The sequence below is a fragment of the Sphaerodactylus townsendi genome, linkage group LG12 (genome assembly GCF_021028975.2).
Source record: "Sphaerodactylus townsendi isolate TG3544 linkage group LG12, MPM_Stown_v2.3, whole genome shotgun sequence".
NCBI lineage: Eukaryota > Metazoa > Chordata > Lepidosauria > Squamata > Sphaerodactylidae > Sphaerodactylus > Sphaerodactylus townsendi.
In genome coordinates, this window is record NC_059436.1 from 28,635,289 (window position 1) to 28,657,285 (window position 21,997).

A 21,997-nucleotide genomic window follows, 5' to 3' on the forward strand; every position below is an offset into this window, starting at 1 on the left:
TTCCCTTTTCCATTGTGTTCTTGCAACAACATTGAGGGACATTAGGCCAGTGAGAGAGTAAGTGTCTGGCTGAAGGTACCTGGCAGGTTTCAGTGGTAGATGGGGATTTGAACCTGGGTCTTCTAGTTCCTGGTTCAGCATTGTAATCACTACACAACACCAGTGTTTCTACCAATGTTTGCTGTACTTTAATCTGACTGCTGGCTGTATCCACAGCCCACATACTCCTGGTTCCTGTTAATGTCTATCATAAGGCAAGTACACACTGAGTGGCCGGCTATGACTTTGCTTAGGTGTCTCTCTCAGATGATTTTGTCTTCCTTTTTTCCTCCCTAGGATACAGGACATTGTGTCTCAGAAGGGGTCCCCAGGGAAGGGAGATGCACCAGTGGCCAGTGTGTCTGTAGCTCAGTGGATGAAAGACATTCACAGAATTCTCTGTCAGATACAGTCGTCTCTTTCCCCTTTCCTACTAAGGTATGGTGTTATGTACAAAAGAGACCACTCAGTGATCTTCTGTCAGTGTAGAAATGGACTGTGAGGAATCAGATACAAATGGAGGCTGACTAGAGGGGGAAAATCTTAATCTGTAGGCTGGAGCAGTCAGTCCCAAATTTTCCATCTTCAGGGAAACTTGTCAGTGTCAGAGCACTCATTTGCACAGTGTTTGACTTTTTCAGATCATATGGGGAGTCTAATTGTTTTTAACCAAAACTAACTGATTGGTTGGTTTGATTTAAACAAGCTTCCCTTGCCCCCACCCATGCCAAAACGGTAGATGCTAATACGTCAAATTCACGATTGTCCCTAATTCACAGTGCAGGTATATGTCTCTTTCATAATGATGGAAGGGGGTGGGTGGGATAATATTCTTACTGCCAACTGGCTGCAAGGCATTTTCTGGGAGGAAAGGTGAGGCAGAGACCATGGGGTTTGGGGAGCCAATTGCTTATTTACATCTTGGTCTGAATTACAGCAGGATCTTCTACCCTAGGATGTTGTAAAGGCTACATGGGAAGGCTACAAGTATGGCAGATTGCAGTCCAGTGCATGTTCATGTCAACCCTGTTGTGTGGATGCTTGTGCACTGACTCTGCAGCAGTGTGCAGATAACTTACGGATTTACCTTGCGGTTTAAAGGCAGAGCTAAGCATCACAGCCTGGTCCCATTGCCAGCAAATTGGCTCCGTGGGATTAAAAAAAGAGAAAAGCTAATGGTTCTGTGGTTATGTAAGGTGATTATGGAACCGGATCTAGGATGTAATTTATCAAATTATTGGTCTGCAATTTCTGTTGGCCATTGAATGTCTTCATTTCAAGGAGAAAAGAAATTGCCTGCAGCGGCTGTGAAAACTGCTCTATCAAGAGAAAGGATAAATGTAGGGGGTCCTGACAGTGTCAGAATTGTGGAGGAAAGACTTGGAGATAGCTGATACAGAGGAATTAATTGAGAAGCATCATAATATATGGCATATGACTTTGTAGTTAAATGGTTTCCATTTACTTGCTGAAATCAGTTTAGCAAAGACTTCTCATTTTGCATTTGTAATTTGAGGTAATAGTCTTGAAAGCATTTTAAAAAATAGTTAGGAACATCTGGGACGGAGCAGAAGGTAGCAGAGGCCTCAATTTTCTTCCCACTCTTACAGAAATGTCCTTTTGCCCAGCCTTGGATGAATCCACACACACACTTTTTTCAGTTAAACAGAAATGAGTGATAATGACAGCGAATGTCTTACAGAAAGTGCTTTTAGACCTGCAGATGAAAAACACAGCGTAAGCGACAAGTCTTATTAACCCGGTATCTTTCATCAGCTTTAAATTAACACACTTTAAGAACTAATAGGAAGCCAAGAGGAGCACATGTGCCCTTAACTTGGAGGAAGAGCTGATTAGCACTAAAGCTCTTGTTCCTTGGCAGTATCTGAGAAACAGTGGCTGTGTGGGCTGGGCTGATGATGGGGAAGCAGCTTCTTGCCGGGTTCCCATGTGACTCTCCGATTTTAAAAAAGTGATTTCTTTGTAGAGTTTTTGTATATTTCTCCCTTTCTGGTTTGTTTGTTTGTTTTTCAAATAAAGTTTTTCAAATAAAGAGCCTAGATGGAAATAAGGCTTTGCGATTCACAATTTGGGGCATTTAATATCCAAAGACAACCTAAGTCTTGTAGGAATTGCAAATTACTGTTTGGTGGAATATCTGGCAGTAAGCTCATTTTACGATTCTCTGTTTTTTGTTTTCTTTTTGAAACTTAGTTGATACTTGGATTCCCTGAATTGGGTGTCTCTGTGGATCTTGAGTCAAGGCCATATTTCTTTGTGCTTGTTATGCAAAGCATGATGTATTTTAATGACACTCTATAATTATGGCATTGAAATTCAAGATGAAACCATGCAGGTGACATTTATTTATTTACTTCATTTGTACCCTCCCCCCCACTTTCTTGCTGAGTCTCAAGGTGGATTACAGACAGTAAATGACATTCAACAAGCAAAGCAGAACTGGAAAACAGTATAAACAAAGAAGTAACCTGTCTAACTCACGACAAGCTATAATGTAGTTCAGTATAGGAAAATTCCATTGAAAGAATGGAACTGGTTAATTGCCACTAAATTCAAATGGAATGTGGTGATGATTTAGGCCTATCACTCATGGAGTGCTTCCTGGAATGGTCCTTGCCTTATATTGTCTTTACAGTGGGGTCTCCTCGCATTTCCTTGTTTACACACAAGGAGGTGCCTGCTGTTTACACTGCCTGTTTACACTGCCTACTGTGCCACTTGCACAACGTGACTTCCCCTGCTTGTGGGTCACTTCCTCTTCCACTGCAAGATTGAAGATTGTTGACTTTTTTTTTAGCCCTTTAAATGTAATATTGAAATTCCTTATATTGGATATTGTTCGGGCTTCCACCATTGTTTTTGTTTTTTTCAGGGACATGCCAGCCATTGATCCCTACCCCACCCCTTGCAGGGATCAACAGCAAGCGTTTCCCTCAAAAAAAGCAAAAACAGCAATAGCAGCCTGCACAGTATCAGTATAAGGAATTTCAATGTTACATTTGAAGGGCTCAAAAAAAAAAGAAAGCTGGCAATCTTCAATCTTGTGTTGGATGGGGGAATGACCCAGAAGGAGGGAAACCCCGAAGCGAGGGGGAACACCAGGGTTTCTCAGCTCTCGCTAACTGTGGGGCTTCCAGGATCTTCAACATTGCAAGTGGGATCACACCAGTACAGAAGTCTCTGCCCTGGAGGAAACTTCTCCGCACCGCAGGGTACCAGTGAGTATTCAGCCTTTCTTTACACAAATGCTCTATTCTATCCCAAGTTAGCAATGGCTGCCTCAGGAGCAGACTTCAGTGTAAGGGTCTGAAGCCCCAGCTCAGCAGCCCCCTCCCCAAGTGCTGGCTAGTTTGCAACAGTAGCAGCTGCGTACATTGTTTGGGTCACCTTCCCCCAAGGAGCATACATGTGACACCACCATGCCTGCTTGCTGAATGATGCCTGCACAGCTCAGTTCATCTTGTTACCAAAAGCCACGTATTCACACTCCAATCCACAGATGCAAACCGGCTTCTTAAAATGGCTGGGGCTCCTCTGCTGGTGCCATTCCTGCATCCAGCAGGCGATCTTTGTAGGTGTACCGTTTCATTCACAGAATCAGCAGTCCCCAAAAGGAACGGAGGAGGTTGTAGAGTCTATGTGCAGTTTTGTAAGGAAAGGGGTTTGGTCTGCAACGAGAAAAAGTGGAACAGCCTCCCTCCCCCAGGAGGAAAATAAGTACATGAAAACAAATACAAGGCAAACTTCTTAGTCTCTCTGAGTAGAGAGATTTTCCTTTTTAATTGTTTTCACTATTCTGGCAGGCCGGGACCCCCGATGAGTCCCCCAACCCACACATCCTTCTTCAGCCTCTTTCGTGCTCCAAATGCAAGTCCCTATTCTTTGGTCCTCTCAACAGCCCCCGCTACATCTGAGCAGAATATTTTCTCAGGGAGCAGTTCTGTTCAGCAGCTGGGGGGGGGGACCCCTCTCCCCAGCTCCTGATTTGGGCTGGGAAGCGCATGCTTCTTCCCCTTAGGAGAAAAAAATATAGAAGAGGATCAGTATGGGGTTAATATGGTTTGACTGCTGTTAGAGAGGCCTGCCGTGGCAGGCACACACATACCTACTGCTGAACTGAAATTGGACGAGCAGGAAAAGAGAACTCTGAATAATGGTGGATTTTGCTTTATGACATGACTCAGTATGCACTTTAGTGTTTGCAAAGCTACTCATACACTAACTCAGGGGTGTCCAATTCTAGTGCTTCAGAATATTCATGGACTACAATTCCCATCAGCCCCTTCAGTAGGGGCTGATGGGAGTTGTAGTCCATGAACATCTGAAGTGCCAGAATTGGACACCCCTGCACTAACCACATGTAGCCCTGTTCTTCATTTCTAGAGCTGGACTTCAGCCAGGATTGCTCCAGAAGGGATTTTTACCGCCTTATCTACTTATAAGTTTTATTTGTGACCCTTCTGGTAAGCTTTTCATGGTTATTCGTGATTATTGTGTCTGCACCTCCATCTAGAGCCCTTCAGCCCCTCTTGTACAATCCAAGCACTCTTGATTCCCCAATCGCATGGAGCTCTTGAAGGAGTCATTAGTGAAACATGTAGTTGTGTTGCTCAGCTGTTCTTCCTGCTCCTCACGCCTTCCCTTTTTTAACCTTTCTCGCTTCAGGCTTTGCAGCTGGGCTTTGCTAAAACTCCTGAATCAGATGTTCCTCAACGTGATACTCCACAAGGGGCAACTGGAGATGGTGCGCAGGGCTGTAAAGATGGTGAGGGATGTGGTCTTCCTGGGATGGAGCACCAGTCCTTGAGAGAAAGTTTCCCATGCTTGTGGTTTTGTTGCGTGCTGAAGGAAAAAAAAGGGTCATGCATTTGCGAAGTCTAGTTGAAGAACAAATGGGCTCAGTAAAATGCTGGGAACATGAGAATGCCTATGTTTATTCCTGCTTGTTTTAAAGAACTTGCATTTGCTGATGTGTGATCATCAGTTGGTGAGAAACAAACCTATTGACTTGCATCTGACTGTGGCAATGGCATTGATTGGGAAGGTAATGTTTGATGTGGGAGGGGAAAGCTCGTGTAGTGTAATGGTTAGCGCATTGGACCAGGATCTCAGAGACCTGGGCTCTCTCTCTCTCTCGCACACGCACACGACTTTGCTATGAAGCTTACAAGACAATATTGGGTTAAGTTGGGAAGGAATGGCTGACCCATCTTCCTGAGCTATTTTGAGGTTAAAATGGGAAAGGTGAGATCCTTAGTGGATGAGCGGAATAAGGATATGTAGGTAGGCATATTCTGTCTGTGATGTTTGACTCATTCACTTGTGAAATCCACTAGAAACCACTTATCAAGTCATGAAGTGTATGCATAAATTGACTTTTTCTGAAGAACAGATGGATGCAGCTTTCCTTATACTGATATGCCTAGCAAAAATTTACAAATACTATTTATAAAACTGCTTCTAGAGCAGTGATGGCAAACCTTTTCAAGACCGAGTGCCCAAATTGCAACCCCAAACCCACTTACTTATCACAAAGTGCCAACATGGCAATTTAACCTGAATACTGAGCTTTTAGTTTAGAAAAAATGGTTGGCTCCGAGGTGTGCGTTACTCGGGAGTAAGCTTGGTGGTAGTCAGTGGCTTTGCTTTGAAGCAACTGTGCAACTTTTCCAACGGGTGAATCACAATCCTAGGAGGGTTTACTCAGAAGCAAGCCCCATTGCCAGCAACCGAGCTTACTCCCAGGTAAAGGATTGTGCTTTAGTTCTTCGCATGAAAATCAATGGGGTTTAACAGCACTTAACAGGGTTACCTACACAGCTTCCCCAAAACAAGGTCTTAGGTTTAATGCTAATAATCGAGCCCAGCTGGGTAGGCATAACCTAGATGTATTGTGGGGGGTGGGGGCAACTCTGTTTGCGCATGCCCACAGAGAGGGCTCTGAGTGCCACCTCTGGCACCCGTGCCATAGGTTCACCATCACTGTTCTAGAGCCTTTGGACAGACATACGTATTTATTCCTTCTATTTTAAAAAACATATTGTGTTTTTCAGGGGAGAAGACAAACAAACAAAAAGAGCAAACTTCATGTTGCATTCAGGTGTACACTACGCAGCCCTGTTTGCAAAATGTGGGGTTGAGTGCAGGCGTGGCTGTGTGCATGAGTGTGTAGTCCTTTCACCAGTGGTTTTACAGGATCCTTTATAAGGCTAACTTCAAAAATGTGTATGGAGAAATCCTGTTGAATAGTCTACAGTGCTTTAAATGCCATGTATTGTTCTCATAATAGAGCTTCCTTGCTTCTTGGAAGGAGAAGTAACAATGTTCCTTTTGTCATAATTTTGTCAAACCCTACAAGAACTCTATATATTGTCGGTGTGCTTCCAGTTCCAGACTTAGTGTTTGCTGCATCTTTTCCTGCCTCCAGGTGGATGTTCCTGTGGTTTTTCTATCAAGTCACAAATCTGAGCTGGATGGTTTGTTGCTTCCACTTCTTCTAGTTTCTCAGGGCCTCAGCATGCCCAGAGTAACTTGGGAATATAAAACCTATACCTCAAAGCACAGGTAAGGCTTAAAGTGGATTGCGACTCTAGGTACGAAACCCATATGTCTGTGGGATTCTCCCCGCTGCCTTTTGCTAACAGTCTGCTTGAAATCAGTCAGAACCAGCCAGTAAGCCATTTCCGAATCCTTTTATTTTAGCCAGCCATATATTTTGCAGAATGGGATTTATATGGATCTACCTTGCAGGATGTCTGGGATTACTGTTGGGATGACTAGTGGTAGGTTTGTCATTATGGTTTTTTCAGTCTCACAGAGGAGCTGCACGTATATATATGGGCCTACTTCAGAAGGTTTTCAGAGCCCATAAAAGCACAAGGTATTTTCTCCTTCCTTAATTATTTTTTCCTGCTCATGGGGCATTTCTTTTTCCCTCAGCTATTAGAAGAAGAATTCAGCTTCAGATTCTGCACCCTGCAGATAATAATAATAAAATAGAGACAAGAATGATGACAGAAGAAATTGAATGGAACTCCCCCTCCCCACCACCAAGATCAATTCCAAATTCTGTGGCATTCCCACTGCAGAGTAGGCCCTACAATAAACTCTCACTGTAATAGGTCAGGTTTGTGTTATTACATTGTCGTTGTCCTCCTCCAATCAGAACAAGGGTGGCCATCTAATAATAGAGAAAATATGAAAAATTGTTTCAGTTTCCATAGTGGACTCTCCTCACCTCCAAAATAAGACAGAAATGTGCAGTACCTTCTCAGCATCTCATGGAATTTTTGGGAAGTCTCTAGGTTAGAGCCAACAAGCAACACTGCCTGTGAGGAATTCATCTCATAACCTGAGACATGAATGGTTTCATATTTTAGGATCTGCTGCTCTCAATGATCACGAATGTGACAGAGCAGCTGTCCAAGTTATCAGGTAGAGGTCTTTCACATTACCCTGCCTTGGACCCTTATAAATGGAGAGGCTGGAGATTTACCCTCGGACCTTGATCTTCCCTTCTCCTTGCTCAACTGTGGGATCTCCTAGCGGAAAAGGTAGTCCCCTGTGCAAGTACCTGGTCATTACTGACACATGGGTGATATGGCATCACACCATTTACTAGGAAGTTTATTTTTACGGGGTGTGGTTGCCATTGCATTCCCCAGTCATTTATACCGTATTACCAGCTACTCTACTGACCTTAGAAGAATTTGAGGCTGATTCAACTTTGAGCTGGCTGTCTGAAACTGACTTCTGTCAGAATTGAACTCAGGCTGTGAGCAGAGCTTTGACTGCAGTACTGTAAATCACCACTCGGTATCACAGGGCTCTTTCTATACTTATGGTGAATTTTTGTGGCGACTCAGGAGATCTGAGGGAACTAGGTGGGTTTCTCCCTTCTGGGCAGGAAAATCCATTGAGAGAGGAGAACACCTCGTACTCCGAGTGCAGACTCTTCTGCAGCTGTCCCATGAGTAACTCCTTAGATAACCGCTTGATGAAATCAGTTGCAGGTACATGCAGCACTGTTACTTGTAAAGATAATGGGAAAGACCATACTTGGACATTGGTGGTGGTGTCTGTGATGTGCTTGCAGTAACTGAGCACAGGGACTTTTCCACTTTTGATTTTTCTCCTCCCTGTCGTTGCTACAAGTCCATAGATTTGCCAGCAGTTTGATTTCTCAGGGAAGGTTCTTCCACCTCTCTTGTGCAATTAGCGTGGGTGGCACTGTCTTGAAAAAGCTTTTACCAGTTCTGCTGATAGTGAATGGCATTTGTGTCTAATAAATCAAATTTCATAAGAGTTATTAAGTGAAATAACAATATTTTAATAATGTGCTAAATTTGCTTAGTATGTTCTGCACACAAGGAACTTGTAGAATTCAGCTTTTCAGGTGGCCAAATATGGGGGAGAACTTGACTGTTCTAAGGTCGCAAAATACTCTGAATGTAAATGCATCAGTATTTTTTTTAAAAAAACCTGAGCTAAGATACATTAAGAGACATCCTCTAAAGATGCCAGCCACAGATTCAGGTGAAACGTCAGGAGAAAATACCACTGGAGCATAACCATACAACCTGGGAAACCTGCAGCATCCTAAGATACATTACATTCTGTCTCCACAAGAAGATTTGGAAACTGACTAAAATGTGCACATTCTTCTACTGTTATATTTTGTTATATAACTCACCCTACTGCTCGCTACCTGGAACACTTCTAGGTCACTAGAAATTGTTCTTGACTTCTATCCAGCCAGTGAGATTTTTACCAGCTGCTGATCTGCTTTTTCAGATTTATCTCAAGGCAAATGAGGCTTAAAACCTCTTTACTTTCTACAGCTTAACTCTTGTTCTTAACAAGTACAAAACACACATAGCTGATTTTGCTTCATAATAAACTAAGGCCTTTCTCTATTCTTATCTGTTTAGGGCTTGGCTCACTCACTTAGGAGGGGTGTTTCTGCCACCAGCAGTGGAGCAGACGCCAGACAGCAGGATGGGTGTGCTATCCAGAGCTGTCCTAGCTTCAGTAAGTTGAATGTTTTATCTTTAGAAGACATGGGATCCCTGATGGCTATTGGCTGTGAACATCTGGTGATTGTGAAACTTCACTTTGGTGTTGATGATGGATGGAAGAAGGGATGGTGCTCAGGAAAGGAGGAGAATTGGCAGAATGTTTTGAAGTCAATTCTAGAAATGCTTGTTTGAGGGAGAGTTCATATGGCAACTCATTGTCTACTTGGGTTAATTTTTTTCCCATTTGTAGTTCCTATGGTATTTTGTGACTATCCAAATATTGACTCATCATATTTTTGGTCCTAAGCCTCTACATATTATGCCCCATCGTGTCAAAATGTCAATCTGTCTCTGACTGAGACTTCGGAAACTTCCTCAGATGCAGGCAGAGATGAATAGAGGGATTGTAGCTTTGATGCTCTTTTAGCACCGATTGTAGGGGAGAGGTTTGGGAAAAATCACCACTGAAATGGACATTTATGGAAAGAGCCAATCAGTGGCTCCTGCTTCCCTGTGTTCACTCACAGTATCTGCCTATCTGAGGAGCTTCTGAATTCCAAACCATAAGAACATGGCTTACCCACAGATGTATTCATATATCATAGAATCATAGAACTAGAGGTGACCACAAGGGCCACCAAGTCCAACCCCCTGCCATGCAGGAACACACAATCAAAGCACTTCCGACATATGTTCATCCAGCCTCTGTTTAAAAACCTCCAAAGAAGGAGACTCCACCACTCTCGAAGGCTGTACATTCCACTGTCGAACAGCCCTAATAGTCAGAAAGTTCTTCCTCATGTTTAGGTGGAATCTCTTTTCCCGCACCTTGAATCCATGACTCCATGTCCTAATCTCTGAGGCAGCAGAAAACAAGCTTGCTCCCTCTTTGACATGGCATCCCTTCAGGTATTTAAACATAGCTATCATGTCCCCCCTTAACCTTTGCTTCTCCAGACTAAATATTCCCATCTTCCTAAGCCTCTCTTTACAAGACATGGAGAGAAACATAGGCTAAACTGCATCATGGGTGGATTCACACAGACTTCTGGAGAATATGGGTTGGAAGGACGATAGATTGATAACCATTGAATATTTGATGACAGATAGTAGGTTAAATGTAATTTAGTAGTTTACCAGAGTTGTACTGCTTACTGTGAGTTTGCCAAACGTAGCTTTCCTGAGAGTCACACATGAAGGTTGGATTGATGTCGTTAAGTGGAGTTCCATAGTAACATTTTGAACTATGCCTCATAATTTTGGTGGTTTTCTGAAACTGTTTGTGTTTTAAAATTTTAAAAAGCAAAAATTGTATTGATCTTAAGAGCTTTGTCTGCTTCTCCCATGCCTGATGAAAACCTATACTGTGTACCAAAATTAGTCTTTTTTGCAAGCTTGCCAAAACTGCATATGAGATCATTTCCACCTATTACGTTTCATTAGAAAGAAAATGAGACTTGTTGAAGCTGTTATGTGTGTGTATGGAGGGTACATAATCTATTATGTGTTCTAGTTAGGAGAGGCAGGCAGTGGGAGGCCCACAGAAAGACCATGGCCATTCAAGAGATCGGCCTCAATTTAGCGTGCATGCTCCCTTCAGCAAAATGCAGATCAATCTGTGTTCTTCCCTGCAAGGGAGAGCAGATTGCAGACGTATGACTTGCTGTCTCAGCCAGAAAATGACAATTGTGTTTGCAAATTGTGGGTATCATTTCCCTCTCCGCTGCCAGACACCTTGGGAAAAGCACAAGCACAGCCACCCACTCATGGCAACAGCCCCTTCACGCAGCCAGGCTCCTGCCACGTTTTATTAGCTTGGGAGGCCTGCTGATGAAATCCTGTTGGCGGTTCCACGTGACAGGCTGATGGGTCCTGTTGTCTGTGTACTGGTTGGCACCCCTAGGGTGCCTGCGCCAACTGCTCCCAACTACTTTAATTTTTATGGAAAAGATGTTTTGCTTTTTACTTGAGTGTTAACTAGGAAGGCTCACCCCCAGCCACCAGATGCCCCTGGGAAGCTAGGAAACTGAAAGAAGATGGTGTAGCGCTGTCAGGATGGAGTAATTCTTTCTTTGTTGGCCATATTTGGAGACAGAATTGCAGCAGCCGCTCCTGAACATCTGGGTGGGCTGTGGACGGTGCTGTGTCTGTTGGTGCTCCGTGCCAAAAATGGTGGAATCGTGTGCCCACGCAGTTCCAAATTCTTTGCCAAGAAAAGCCAGATACTGTGAATTTGGTATAAATAATGCAGATTAAGCATCTGTATAATATTGTTCTGCTTTGTTTGGCATTTTCAAAAATCCAGCATAATTCTTGTTTCGGGAGAGGGCAAAAAGCTGTGGAAAGCAGTAACCCCCAACCCCCACCCAGCTACCCACTGTTTAGACCTTCCTCTGTCTTCTAATATTTCAGCAGGTAATGGCCACGCATATCTTTACAAGCTTCTGTAGCAGTTATCAGAGATTCTCAGGGAACTGTATTCCAAGCCCAGTGACACATTTTATATTTCTGTTCTAAGTGTCTGACATAGGAATCTTGGCTAGCCTGGCTCATCTGGCTCAAAGCCTGTGTGTTACATGTATATTAAAAGAATGTAAAACCCAATATTTTATGCTCCATTAGAAAAAGACATCCAGGTCTATGAATGCCACGATAAACCTTGTCATCTTCAATATGCCACAAGGCTTGGTTGTGTTTTGTCTTTGACCGTAACCATAAAGAAAGAAAGTTTCTCACAATCACTGCTCAGTTCTGGTTTACCTGTATGTTCACCTGTAGGAGGTTTACTTTGCATTTCCTTTATTTGAGTTCTCACGAGGTATCCTCTGTATCCCACACAGTATCTTGAGGAGCTGCTGCTGAGCAGGCAACAATTGCTGATCTTCTTGGAAAAGCCATTCTCTGGTGTCCCACAACTCTCTGCCTCTGGTAGGGAGTGGCTGGCCCTGGTGTTCAATGCTTTGCAAACAGGAACTGTTCCAGATGTCCTAATGGTTCCCATGGGACTCTCCTATGACGTAGCCCCTGGTTTGATTTGTAGCGGACAAGTGGTAAGAACTGTGCTTATGGCCAGAAGAATCTAGGAAACCAAATGATAATTAATTGTGAGACAAGAAGGGAATTAAGGGTTAAAGGAGAAAATATTTTCTCTTCCAACCAAGTTTAGTTGTATCCTCATTCTCTGCTTTATCAGCTGTTCGCTTTTGATTAATCATAGTTACGATCAGTCTGTACGGGTTTTTTTGAGGAAATGGGGGATCGAGGGAGACAATAATTAGGAGCCTCCAGTCCTTTTAGGTACTTAACATCTGACAAGTGTAAGCTGTGCATGTCCAGTGGTTTGCACTGCACATTGGGGATGGGGGTGGGGATATGGAATCAACCCTCAGTGTTATGTTTCATCCCCCCAATTCACCATCTCAATGCAGAAAATGGCAATAGCCTCTCATGTGTCTTATTCTGAGCACAGAACTCACAGACTACATTTGTCAATTCTCAACATCACCAAAAAAACACCACCACCTATGGTTCCCTGGACCAGGAACTTGCATACAGATTACTTTAGAGCTTTTCCTCACAAATCTGTTTAATGTATATGTTGTCTTCCTGTATCTGAAACCTGAAGATAAAACTGACATGGAATGTGTGCTTGATTTAAAATTGACGCTTTCTTGCTTTCTAGTTCAGAGTAGAATAGAAGTCCAGCATAGTGTACTATAATGTCTCTTGGGCTACGGAAACCAGGTTGCACGTTCCAGTCTGACCATAAATCTTACCAAGTGATTCTGGCTATCTTTGGGGTCTTTATGAGATAACTAATAATACTATCCTAAGCCCATTGACTACAGTGGATTCAGAAGCATATAACTCTGCTTAGGATAGCACCATAAATATGTTATCCTTGGTGGAAGATTGGAATAAAATGTACCAAGTACAACATTCACAATTGACATGCACAGCGCTTGAGTGGCATCAAGTGTGATAGCCCATTTTTTCTGGGATTTTTAAATTTTATTTTATTTTATTTGCTTTATTTATACTCTGCCTTGCCCTAAGTAGGGGCCTAAAGTGGTTTACACCATTCTCCTCTTCTTCATTTCATCCTTGTAATAAGCCTGTGAGGTAAATTAGGTCAAGTGTGTGACTATCCAAAGGTCACCCAACAAGTTTCCATGGCAGAATGGAGATTTAAATCTGGCCTCTCAGATTCTAGTCTGAAACTAACCACTTCATAGCACTTGCCTCTTCAGCTGTAGAAATAGAACTTAGTATTTTTTGTGTCCTGCCTTTGATGTCCTATCTCCCCTGTTGGTAACTGCCATGGCTCTCAAACCAGTCAGATGTAGAAATTGAGACCACCGCACTGCTTCAGCAGCCCATGAAATTCAAACATTATCTTTGTCTTTCCAGAACCATGACAAGCCCCATAGTCTCTGGATGTTGCTCTGGACCATCTGCCAAGCTGCTTTTCAAGGGCGTGGCTGTGTCCGGGTCGATTTTGCTCAGCCTTTCTCTTTGCAGGTATTGTGTGTTAGCATGAGGTGCTGAGCCTCAGGCCACTCCACACAGCAAACGTATAACGGGTTGCAGTCGGGATAAAGTAAAGGTATGTCACCCATGTCCCTGGATGCACGCCACTGATTCCTGCCCCCACCGGCCTCCATGCAGGTCAGCTTTTGCCCTCCCTAGGCCCTTCCAGCCTGCACAGCCTGCACAAAGCCACACCCCCAAGTGCAGGAAGTGGGCACAGGGGACACCTGGAGAAGCGGTTGTCTCCGGGCGCCATTTTCCCTGATACGCCTCTGCTCTGAGTCCTATGTTAACTTTCTTCTATGGGGACAGCTTGGTTCTTGAGAGTTCTCTTTCTGTATAAGCTGTTTCTTTAGTATCCTATATCTCATGATTATTGCTATTCTATCCCTTTTCCAGATGCCAAAGGCTTTGTTCCTTCTTTGCTAACGAATGGGGTGTTACTTGTTAATAGAGATTGTTTAGTGAAGTAGAAACAAGAAAAGAGCCTTCTCTTGCTCTCTCTACCACACCTGGCTATATTTCAAAAATCTTATATTCATTTATTCCTAGGAGTATATAGAAAATAGTGTCTTCAGACAAAGCCATTCAGGAAAACATCTAGAGGAATTGCTGCTACCAGAAGTACTTGGCAAATGGTAACTACTCTCTGTATCAGGGTTGCTGAGCAGATGCTCACAAAGAAATTTTACCTGATTTTTGGTGGCTTTAAGAAGATGTGGAACCACATCAGAAACCATTGTGTCCACTAGAGTGAAAGTAAAGTTGAGAGAAGGTACAGTGATCTTATATTTCAGCCTCTAATAGAAAGAGGCTAGAGTATGTGGCAAAATCCAGGCGGCAGAGGCAGCAGCGCGGAGGGGGAGGAGGAGGAGGATTTGCTCTAGATCAAGTTGGAAAGGGGTGTTTCTTTACTGTTGGATGAACTAGCCAGAAAAGAAGCCGAAGGCTCACAATAATGTGGACTAGAAAACCCTGGGCTACTTTGGAAGACTGCTCTGAATTTTTGCATTCATCCTGGCTCCCCTCCCCTTTTTTTAAAGTAAGGGAACAGGGGTCCTTTCTTTCCGTGTAGAGCTTCTGGCTGGCTGTCTTGTAGATTATTCACATGTGGCAGCTGTGAGGTCTTCGGATAAGACACGGGCCTGGAGGTTCTTGCTGGGACCTGTTCCTAAGCATGTGGCAACCCAGCTTGAATTGGGACTGTGGCTTCAGCCCCCCCCCCCCCCGCCCCGCGCCATTTTCCTGACCAGAAATGACCCAAGGCAGTTGCCTTGTTGGTGAAACCTACTATAGCCATCAAATTATGTAAGTTTCCCCAATGGGTCACATGGCTCCTAAAACTGTTTTGGGTTTTGAAAACAGCACATGGGAGGGTGTTGAAGCCCTGTATAACAATATGAATCATGCTGCTGTGCACCCATCTCAGGACTCCAGACATGCATCAGTTGACAGTCCACATGTAACTTGACCCTTAGAAATGCATGGTTCCCTCCTTGCGACAGGCATACTTCAGATGCTACAAAGAGTCCTGCTTAGTTTATCCAATACAGTGTGTTTTGGAGAATGAGAGAAGAGTTAACAGTTATTTTTATAGACTTGCACATCCCACAGAATCACAAAAATTGCATACGTCAGCTTTCCGATTACATTGTAAAACTGCACGCATGAGCTTGCAGGAGAGGCTAATTCACAAATAATAGATGTTCTTGAGCAAGAAATTTGAAAGATAGTTTCTGCTGAGCAGCATCTTGATGTACATTAACTCAAGGATATAGTGAAAGAGACCTCGACTCTTTGACCAGCTGGAAGAATAGTTTTATGGGAAATAGTATTTCTCATTGTCTATACCCAGATATGCCTTTGATAATTGATTGACGCATGGAAAAGCTTGTGGCTTCCTCAAGATAGCGGCTTCTCTAAGGACAGTCTCAAATAGCTCCCTCAATTGGAGCGTACTTTGTCTACAGCAGGCAGTACACCTTGTGTGTACTTGAAAGAAACTACTGCTTCAGCCTCTTGCATCCCTCAGCTGACAAATTAGAGGAAAAAGAGGAAAAAGAAGAAGAGTTGGATTTATACCCCCCCTTTCTCTCCTATAGGAGACTCAAAGGGGCTTACAAACTCCTTACACTTTCCCGCTCACAACAAACACCCTGTGAGGTAGGTGGGGCTGAGAGAGCTCAGAAGAACTGTGACTAGCCCAAGATCATCCAGCTGGCGTGGGTTGGAATGTACAGGCTAATCTGAATTCCCCAGATAAGCCTCCACAGCTCAAGTGGCAGAGCGGGGAATCAAACCTGGTTCCTCCAGATTAGAGTACACCTGCTCTTAACCTCTATGCCACAACACCTGCTCTTAACCACTACGCCACTGCTGCTCCAGACCCACTGCAGACAAGTGCCACTTGTCAAACAGCTCATGGGTGTTTAGTATAGAATACAGTGTGAATACAAAGAATATACTCTAAGGGATATTAGTCTGAATCCACATTCCTAGGGAGGCTTCTCTGTGGTAATTCACAGGAAACAATTTTTCCCCATCTATTTGCAGAATTTCCAGCAACTTTCAAAAAAGAATCTGGTTAAAGGTGAAAAAAAAAGTGGAGTTAAAACCTGTTAGGTAGCCAACCTAGTACTTTCTATGGTTGTTTGGTGGAATCTTCAGGCTACCTTATGAGGTTGTTATGAGGACAAAATGGAGGAGGGGAAGACTATGTAGACTGCCTTGAGCTTCTTGGAGGAAGGATAAAATTAAAAACATGATCAATAGTGATGTGACAGAAGGAAAGATACAATATGTGTGTACCGGGGGGCTTATATCTGGAAGAGGAGAGTAACCAAAGATGCAAGTGGGAGGGGCTAGAGGAGAAAGGATAGGGATAAAATAAGACGAAAGAGTTTTCTGCTAACTGAACTTTTTTTTAATGTTCTGCCTCTTGTAGCCCCATGATCCTGGACTGTGAGAAATTGGAATACCGGTCATCAGACTCCTATGGTGTTGTCGAGCTGAACACGAAGCAGCAAACCTTGGTGGACAATTTGAGCCTCCATTCTTTGAGCAGTAGGTGCTAATTCATGTGATTTGATGTCTTATATTTGGAAGGTGTATATCCGAGCTGGTAACACCCACACTATGTGCTGTGAGGGAGCTGCTATTGTGCCACCGAGAAGCAAATGAATTAAATAATCAAAAGGTTCCCAAGAACCCCAGGATAAGTCAACCACAGACGAGGATGATTGCTTTGTGTCTGCATGATTTACTGCTGGGGCCTCGTCTGGTTTTATTCTGAAGATAGTAATTGTTCTCCAACTTGGAGTCAGATGGGCTCATAAGGGCAAAGTGCTATAGATTATATTTTCCAAAGCAGCCATTTTTGCCACGGAAACTTGAATTGTCAACCTCCAGGTAGGGGATAGAGATCACTTAGAAACACAATTGCTCTCCAGATGACCAAGATCAATTCCCCGTGAGGAGGATGGACTCTGTGGCATTACACCTTGCTGAGGTTGCTTTCCTTCCGAAACCTTACCCTCCCAGCCTCCACCCCCAAATCTCCTGGTATTTCCCATTGTTTTACATGGTTTTATCATGTATTATAGAAATGTTGTGAGCCGCCCTGAGTCGGTTCGGGAAGGGCAGCGTACAAAACCAATAGATAAATAAATTTTGCAGCTGGCAGAATTCCCCTCTGAGGAACTGATCTCTGTAATCGGGAGATCCATTGTGATGCGAAGAGATCTCCATGTTGACAGAAGCAGAAAAGGAAGCAGGATCAGGGAGAAGCTATGGGGGCTTTCAGGAATGTAAAGAGGAAATAAAGGGGAGGCGGAAATGAGAGGCCTCCCACAAATCGTTGTGGGTTCCCACTTGTTCATATTATCGTCGTTTCCTGCTAGGAAAACAGGAGAGGGAAGAACATGAAGAAAGGATGCTCTGTTTTTCCTGCAGCTTTGGCAAATTATCTTGTGAATCATTGTCTTTAGATTGCTTGGACCACATGGCTGGCTGTATGTACTGTTCATGTTGCCCATGCACCATCTGTTTTCCTGTCTGTGTCACACTTGGCAAAGCAAAGGCAGGGTTTTTTTGTCAGGGCCCCAGACATCCTTGTATACAGACACAAACCATTTGTTGTGTGAGGTCCCTTCTGCTCCAAATCCACCAAGAAAGCAAAATATGGCTGCACGTACGGCATGGGCTCTGAACAGTCATAGTTAGCGACCACAGAGATGCCCTTGTACTCTGAAGCCTTGTACTCTGAGGCAAAGGGCTGCGTTTTGTAAAACTGTCATAAATTAAAGAAATGTAAACTCACACACACACAACTGTATTGATATTTGAAAGAAATGGTACTCCCTGCCAGAGGTCAACAAATTTGTGGTTACCTTGACCAAAGCCTTCCCTGTCGTAAAGGGAGAAGTAGAATCTGTCTTCCTGAACTTCGGAGCAGCTCAGAGTGCCTTTAGGTCAGGGACTATCTTTTCCATTTCTCAGGTCAAGAGAAGGAATGGGTGCCTCTAGGAAGCCCACACAGCTTTGTGAAAAGCATTGCCCTGTCGGTGTTCCATATCACCAAATATAACAGGTGTGCTCCTCTGATACTGGAGATAATAGGTATGCATCATGGTTAGTATCCAGTTGGACTAGTAGCCATATATAAGCTTATGTCCACTCCCTTCTCAGAAGCTTCCAAGTTGGTGGCCTTCTCCCCATTCTGGGGCAGGGAATTCCACAATTTAACTATGCATTGTGTGAAGAAATACTTCCTTTTTTCTGTTTGGATCGCTTTATCCCTCGTTAGTGTTCCTTTATTCCTTTGTATCACAGCTATTCTGGCAAGTGAACATTGTTCCTTGTCCAAAGGAGAATCTCCTTTCGTTTGTATCTTTGGTAGCCAAACTGTTTTACCCAGCAGAAAATGCGCCAAGCTACTCTGAGCTTTAAACACAGTCTCCCTATTACATAAATGATGAACCTCACGTGTCGAGGTGTGTTTTTTAGTTTATCGCTGTTCTTCCTGACTGTGGATGTAACTTTCCAATTATCGGTTATTTTAGTATAATACCTGAACTGCTCTGTCTGTGCTAATGCACAGGCTGCGTGACTTTCTGTAAATGGCTTTTAAAAAGAATAATCTGGAAAGAAAAGAACTTTGTCTGGGGAAAGCCTGCCTTATTGAGGCATATTCCTTTTAGGAGAAAAGGTGATCGGTGGAAACTAGCCTGATAAGGTTCAGCCATCAGGGCACCCCTGCAAATGTAATCTTAGTAATTCTTCTATTTGTGTGTTCCTATTCCCTGCAGTGTAGAAGCACATGATCATCCCCTGTTTCTGAAGTCTGTTTCTTTCAGTGGGCACAATGTCTTCATTAGATTTCTATCCAGATTCTTGGGTACCTCACAACATTTCTAAAAATGCTACAGTTTTCATTTCAAAGTAATAAAATACGTGTTTAAATGGAAAATTTAAAACTACAAAATAATAAGTGTGAGGAAAATTGAGAACCGTTGTGAAATATTAAAACGCAAAACAAAGACAAATAAACAGAACTTGGAGAAAGAAACAATATCATAGTCATATAAAACACTAAGGCCCCTTCCGCACGTGCAGAATAATGCACTTTCCATCCGCTTTCAATCCACTTTGCAGCTGGATTTTACTGTGTGAAATAGCAAAAATCCACTTGCAAACAATTGAAAGTGCGTTATTGTGCATGTGCGGAAGGGGCCTAGGGGAGAATATGGGGTAGGCAAGAAGTCGAAGGGAAACGTTAAGAGGAGAAAATGGGGCGGAGAGTTCTACAGATAAGTCGCAAAGAATGTTAAATGATGTGGGACTGTGACTCAGTGATGGACAATCTGCTTGGGAAGGAGAAGGTCCCAGGTTCATTCCCCGGCATCTATGGGTAAAAGGAGTAGGTCAGTGGTGGCGAACCTATGGCACTCCAGATGTTCATGGACTACAATTCCCATCAGCCCTTGCCAGCATGCCCAATTGGCCATGCTAATGATAAGAGCCATAGGTTCTCCGCCACGGGAGTAGGTAGTATACGATAATAAAGACCTCTGGCTAAGACCTTGAGAGCCACTGCTCATCTGAGCGGGCAGTCCTGACTTCTCGCTGGATATGGTTCAGTATAAGACAGATTCATATGACTGTGAGTTTCACGGCAGTGACATTTTGACTGCAGAAACCACAAGAAGTATTGATTATGCAAAATTTCTGGAAATTGTAAATGTAAAATTTCTGCAAATTTTGAAGCCATGGGGAAAATGTTTGGTTCTATGTGGGGAAAATCAATACTTAATTTTTTTCATTAGCTCTAAACTTATTTAATTGCTTTGACAACAATTTGAAATTTAGCATATATAAACTTATACTTCTTTGTATATTTTGGACATTTAAAAGCATGAATGCCTTTAGTTTTCTACGAGCAAAATTATAAAGATGCCTACTACAAAGGAGAGAGAGGGAGATCTGCAACTGTTGAATCTTATGATGTCTTTGCCACATGTGTCTTCTTTTGCCATTTGGGAGCAGGAAAATAATGTTGTTGTTGTTGTTGTTGTTGTTGTTGTTGTTGTTGTTGTTTCAATTTAGTATACCACCCCATCCCTGGAGGGCTCTAGGCGGTGTACAACATCAACATAAAATACAATAACAATATTAATAATAGAAGTTTAAAATAGAAAATAAATTTTGTAGTAAACAAGAGAGGGTATTAACTGGACAGAAAGTCTCTGACTGTCACATGACATAAGTTAAACTTTAGAACACTGAAAATCATGAATTTATGTTACATTAATTGTGGGCACAATTAGTTATGTTTATTATAGCTTTGAAAATATTGTACATGTCTACAGTATAAATAGGAATTATCATTATCTTAAATAAATATTCCTAGCAAAACCTTGTTCTAAAAAACATTTCACTGATTCCAAAAAAGAAACTGTTTAATAGTTTTTTTAGTGTCTCCCAAAAGTTTTTCTCAGAAAAGAAGCAACCTTTTCCCCCCCTGAGCCTTCACATGTCTGTGCTCTTGCAAGCAAATTCTCCCCTTCACACCCAGCTCAAGGGTGTTCTCATGGGAAGCAACCACACTATTAGCCACAGCTCCGCCATGAGCAAATGGCTTCTGTATCCTTTGAATAATTCAACCCTTAATGACTCCTGATTTTGGAATCTTGTAGAGTAGTTTGACTTTTAAACTTCCATGGATGATTGTGGCTTCCAGGGTAGTGCTATGTGTGGCTGACAGAATAAGTGGTAGGGCTTCCTCTCAGAGAGGAACTGTCTTTTTGGTCAACCTGAATTGGTGGCATGATATCCCCTCCAAAGCTTGGTGGAGTAGGGCCCAAACTTATGTATTTCTCCTTTTTATGAGAGTGGTTATTTCTCTTTAAGTTGACCCCCCAGGTCCAAGAGAAAAGGGTGTTCTCTCTTAAGACCTATCTCATACAATCCGTAATGTTTAAGTAACTCTAACACAGGGTATAGCAACATCCATTAAATGATTTGTTCCAGAACTAGTAGAGAAATTCCTGAAGGAGAACTCTGTTGACTTTTGTTAGCTTTAATAGCTATATACTCTGGTGTCAGAGGCTGTTTGTTTTGGAGAACCTGATTCTGGAAACAAAAAAAGGAGAGGCCATTGTGGGCTTCCTGAAGGCATCTGGCTGGCTGTTGTGGGAAACTGAATGAGACATCATTGGGCATATCCAGCTGGGCTTTTCTTACATTCCAATTTCTAGCCCATGTTGTTCTACCATAAAAGCCTAATGGTGATTTAAAGGCTTAATGTTGCTGCGCAAAAGAAGCAAGCAGTGGAAGAAAAGATTATGAAGGTTTCCTTTTGAATCTACAGTAAAGAACAACTACAAAGTGGTCCCAGATCTGGCTCTCTATTCTCTTTGCAGGTGACCTTTAACAAAGGGGAGTTGCGTGGTTTTGTTCTTTGCAGTTTTCTAAATGTTATGAGTAGCTTGAGGGCTCTGGCACTGATCTCATTCTCTTTCTTTCTGACCCTTTGAAGCCCCCAAGTGCCATGACCCTCCCCACATGCTCCCCTCTTGGACCTGCCATTTGGATGCACTGTTGGAAGAGATCTATGGGATAGGACAACGGGGACCATTAGGCAATTAAAGGCCTCACTTCTGAGCCATGAGCTTTCCCAAGGAGGAAGTGACCCTTTCAAGTTCCTCTACCAGCCAGGGCACCTGCAGTGCTTGTTTTAATCTTCACCTGCTTCACAGGCTGCTTTTATCAGTGCCTGCATGAGCCAGTCTGATTCTCCCCCCTCCCATCTCCACCAGCCAAAATCTACAACCTGCCTGGTTGTCATTTCTTCACCTGGCTGACGGAGCGAGTTCATAGAAGGCAGCTATCCA

General features: G+C 43.1%; 1 protein-coding gene across 1 annotated transcript in view; it reads left to right on the forward strand.

The window, feature by feature from the left end:
- Positions 1 to 21,997, forward strand: part of GPAT2 (glycerol-3-phosphate acyltransferase 2, mitochondrial) — a 61,196-nt gene that overhangs the window by 17,138 nt on the left and 22,061 nt on the right. The window contains exons 5-12 of the mRNA XM_048512842.1: positions 337 to 477; positions 4,726 to 4,825; positions 6,488 to 6,624; positions 8,991 to 9,090; positions 11,918 to 12,127; positions 13,488 to 13,598; positions 14,160 to 14,245; positions 16,552 to 16,670. Coding sequence (XP_048368799.1) covers positions 337 to 477; positions 4,726 to 4,825; positions 6,488 to 6,624; positions 8,991 to 9,090; positions 11,918 to 12,127; positions 13,488 to 13,598; positions 14,160 to 14,245; positions 16,552 to 16,670 — 1,004 coding nt within the window. The remainder of the gene's footprint in view (positions 1 to 336; positions 478 to 4,725; positions 4,826 to 6,487; positions 6,625 to 8,990; positions 9,091 to 11,917; positions 12,128 to 13,487; positions 13,599 to 14,159; positions 14,246 to 16,551; positions 16,671 to 21,997) is intronic.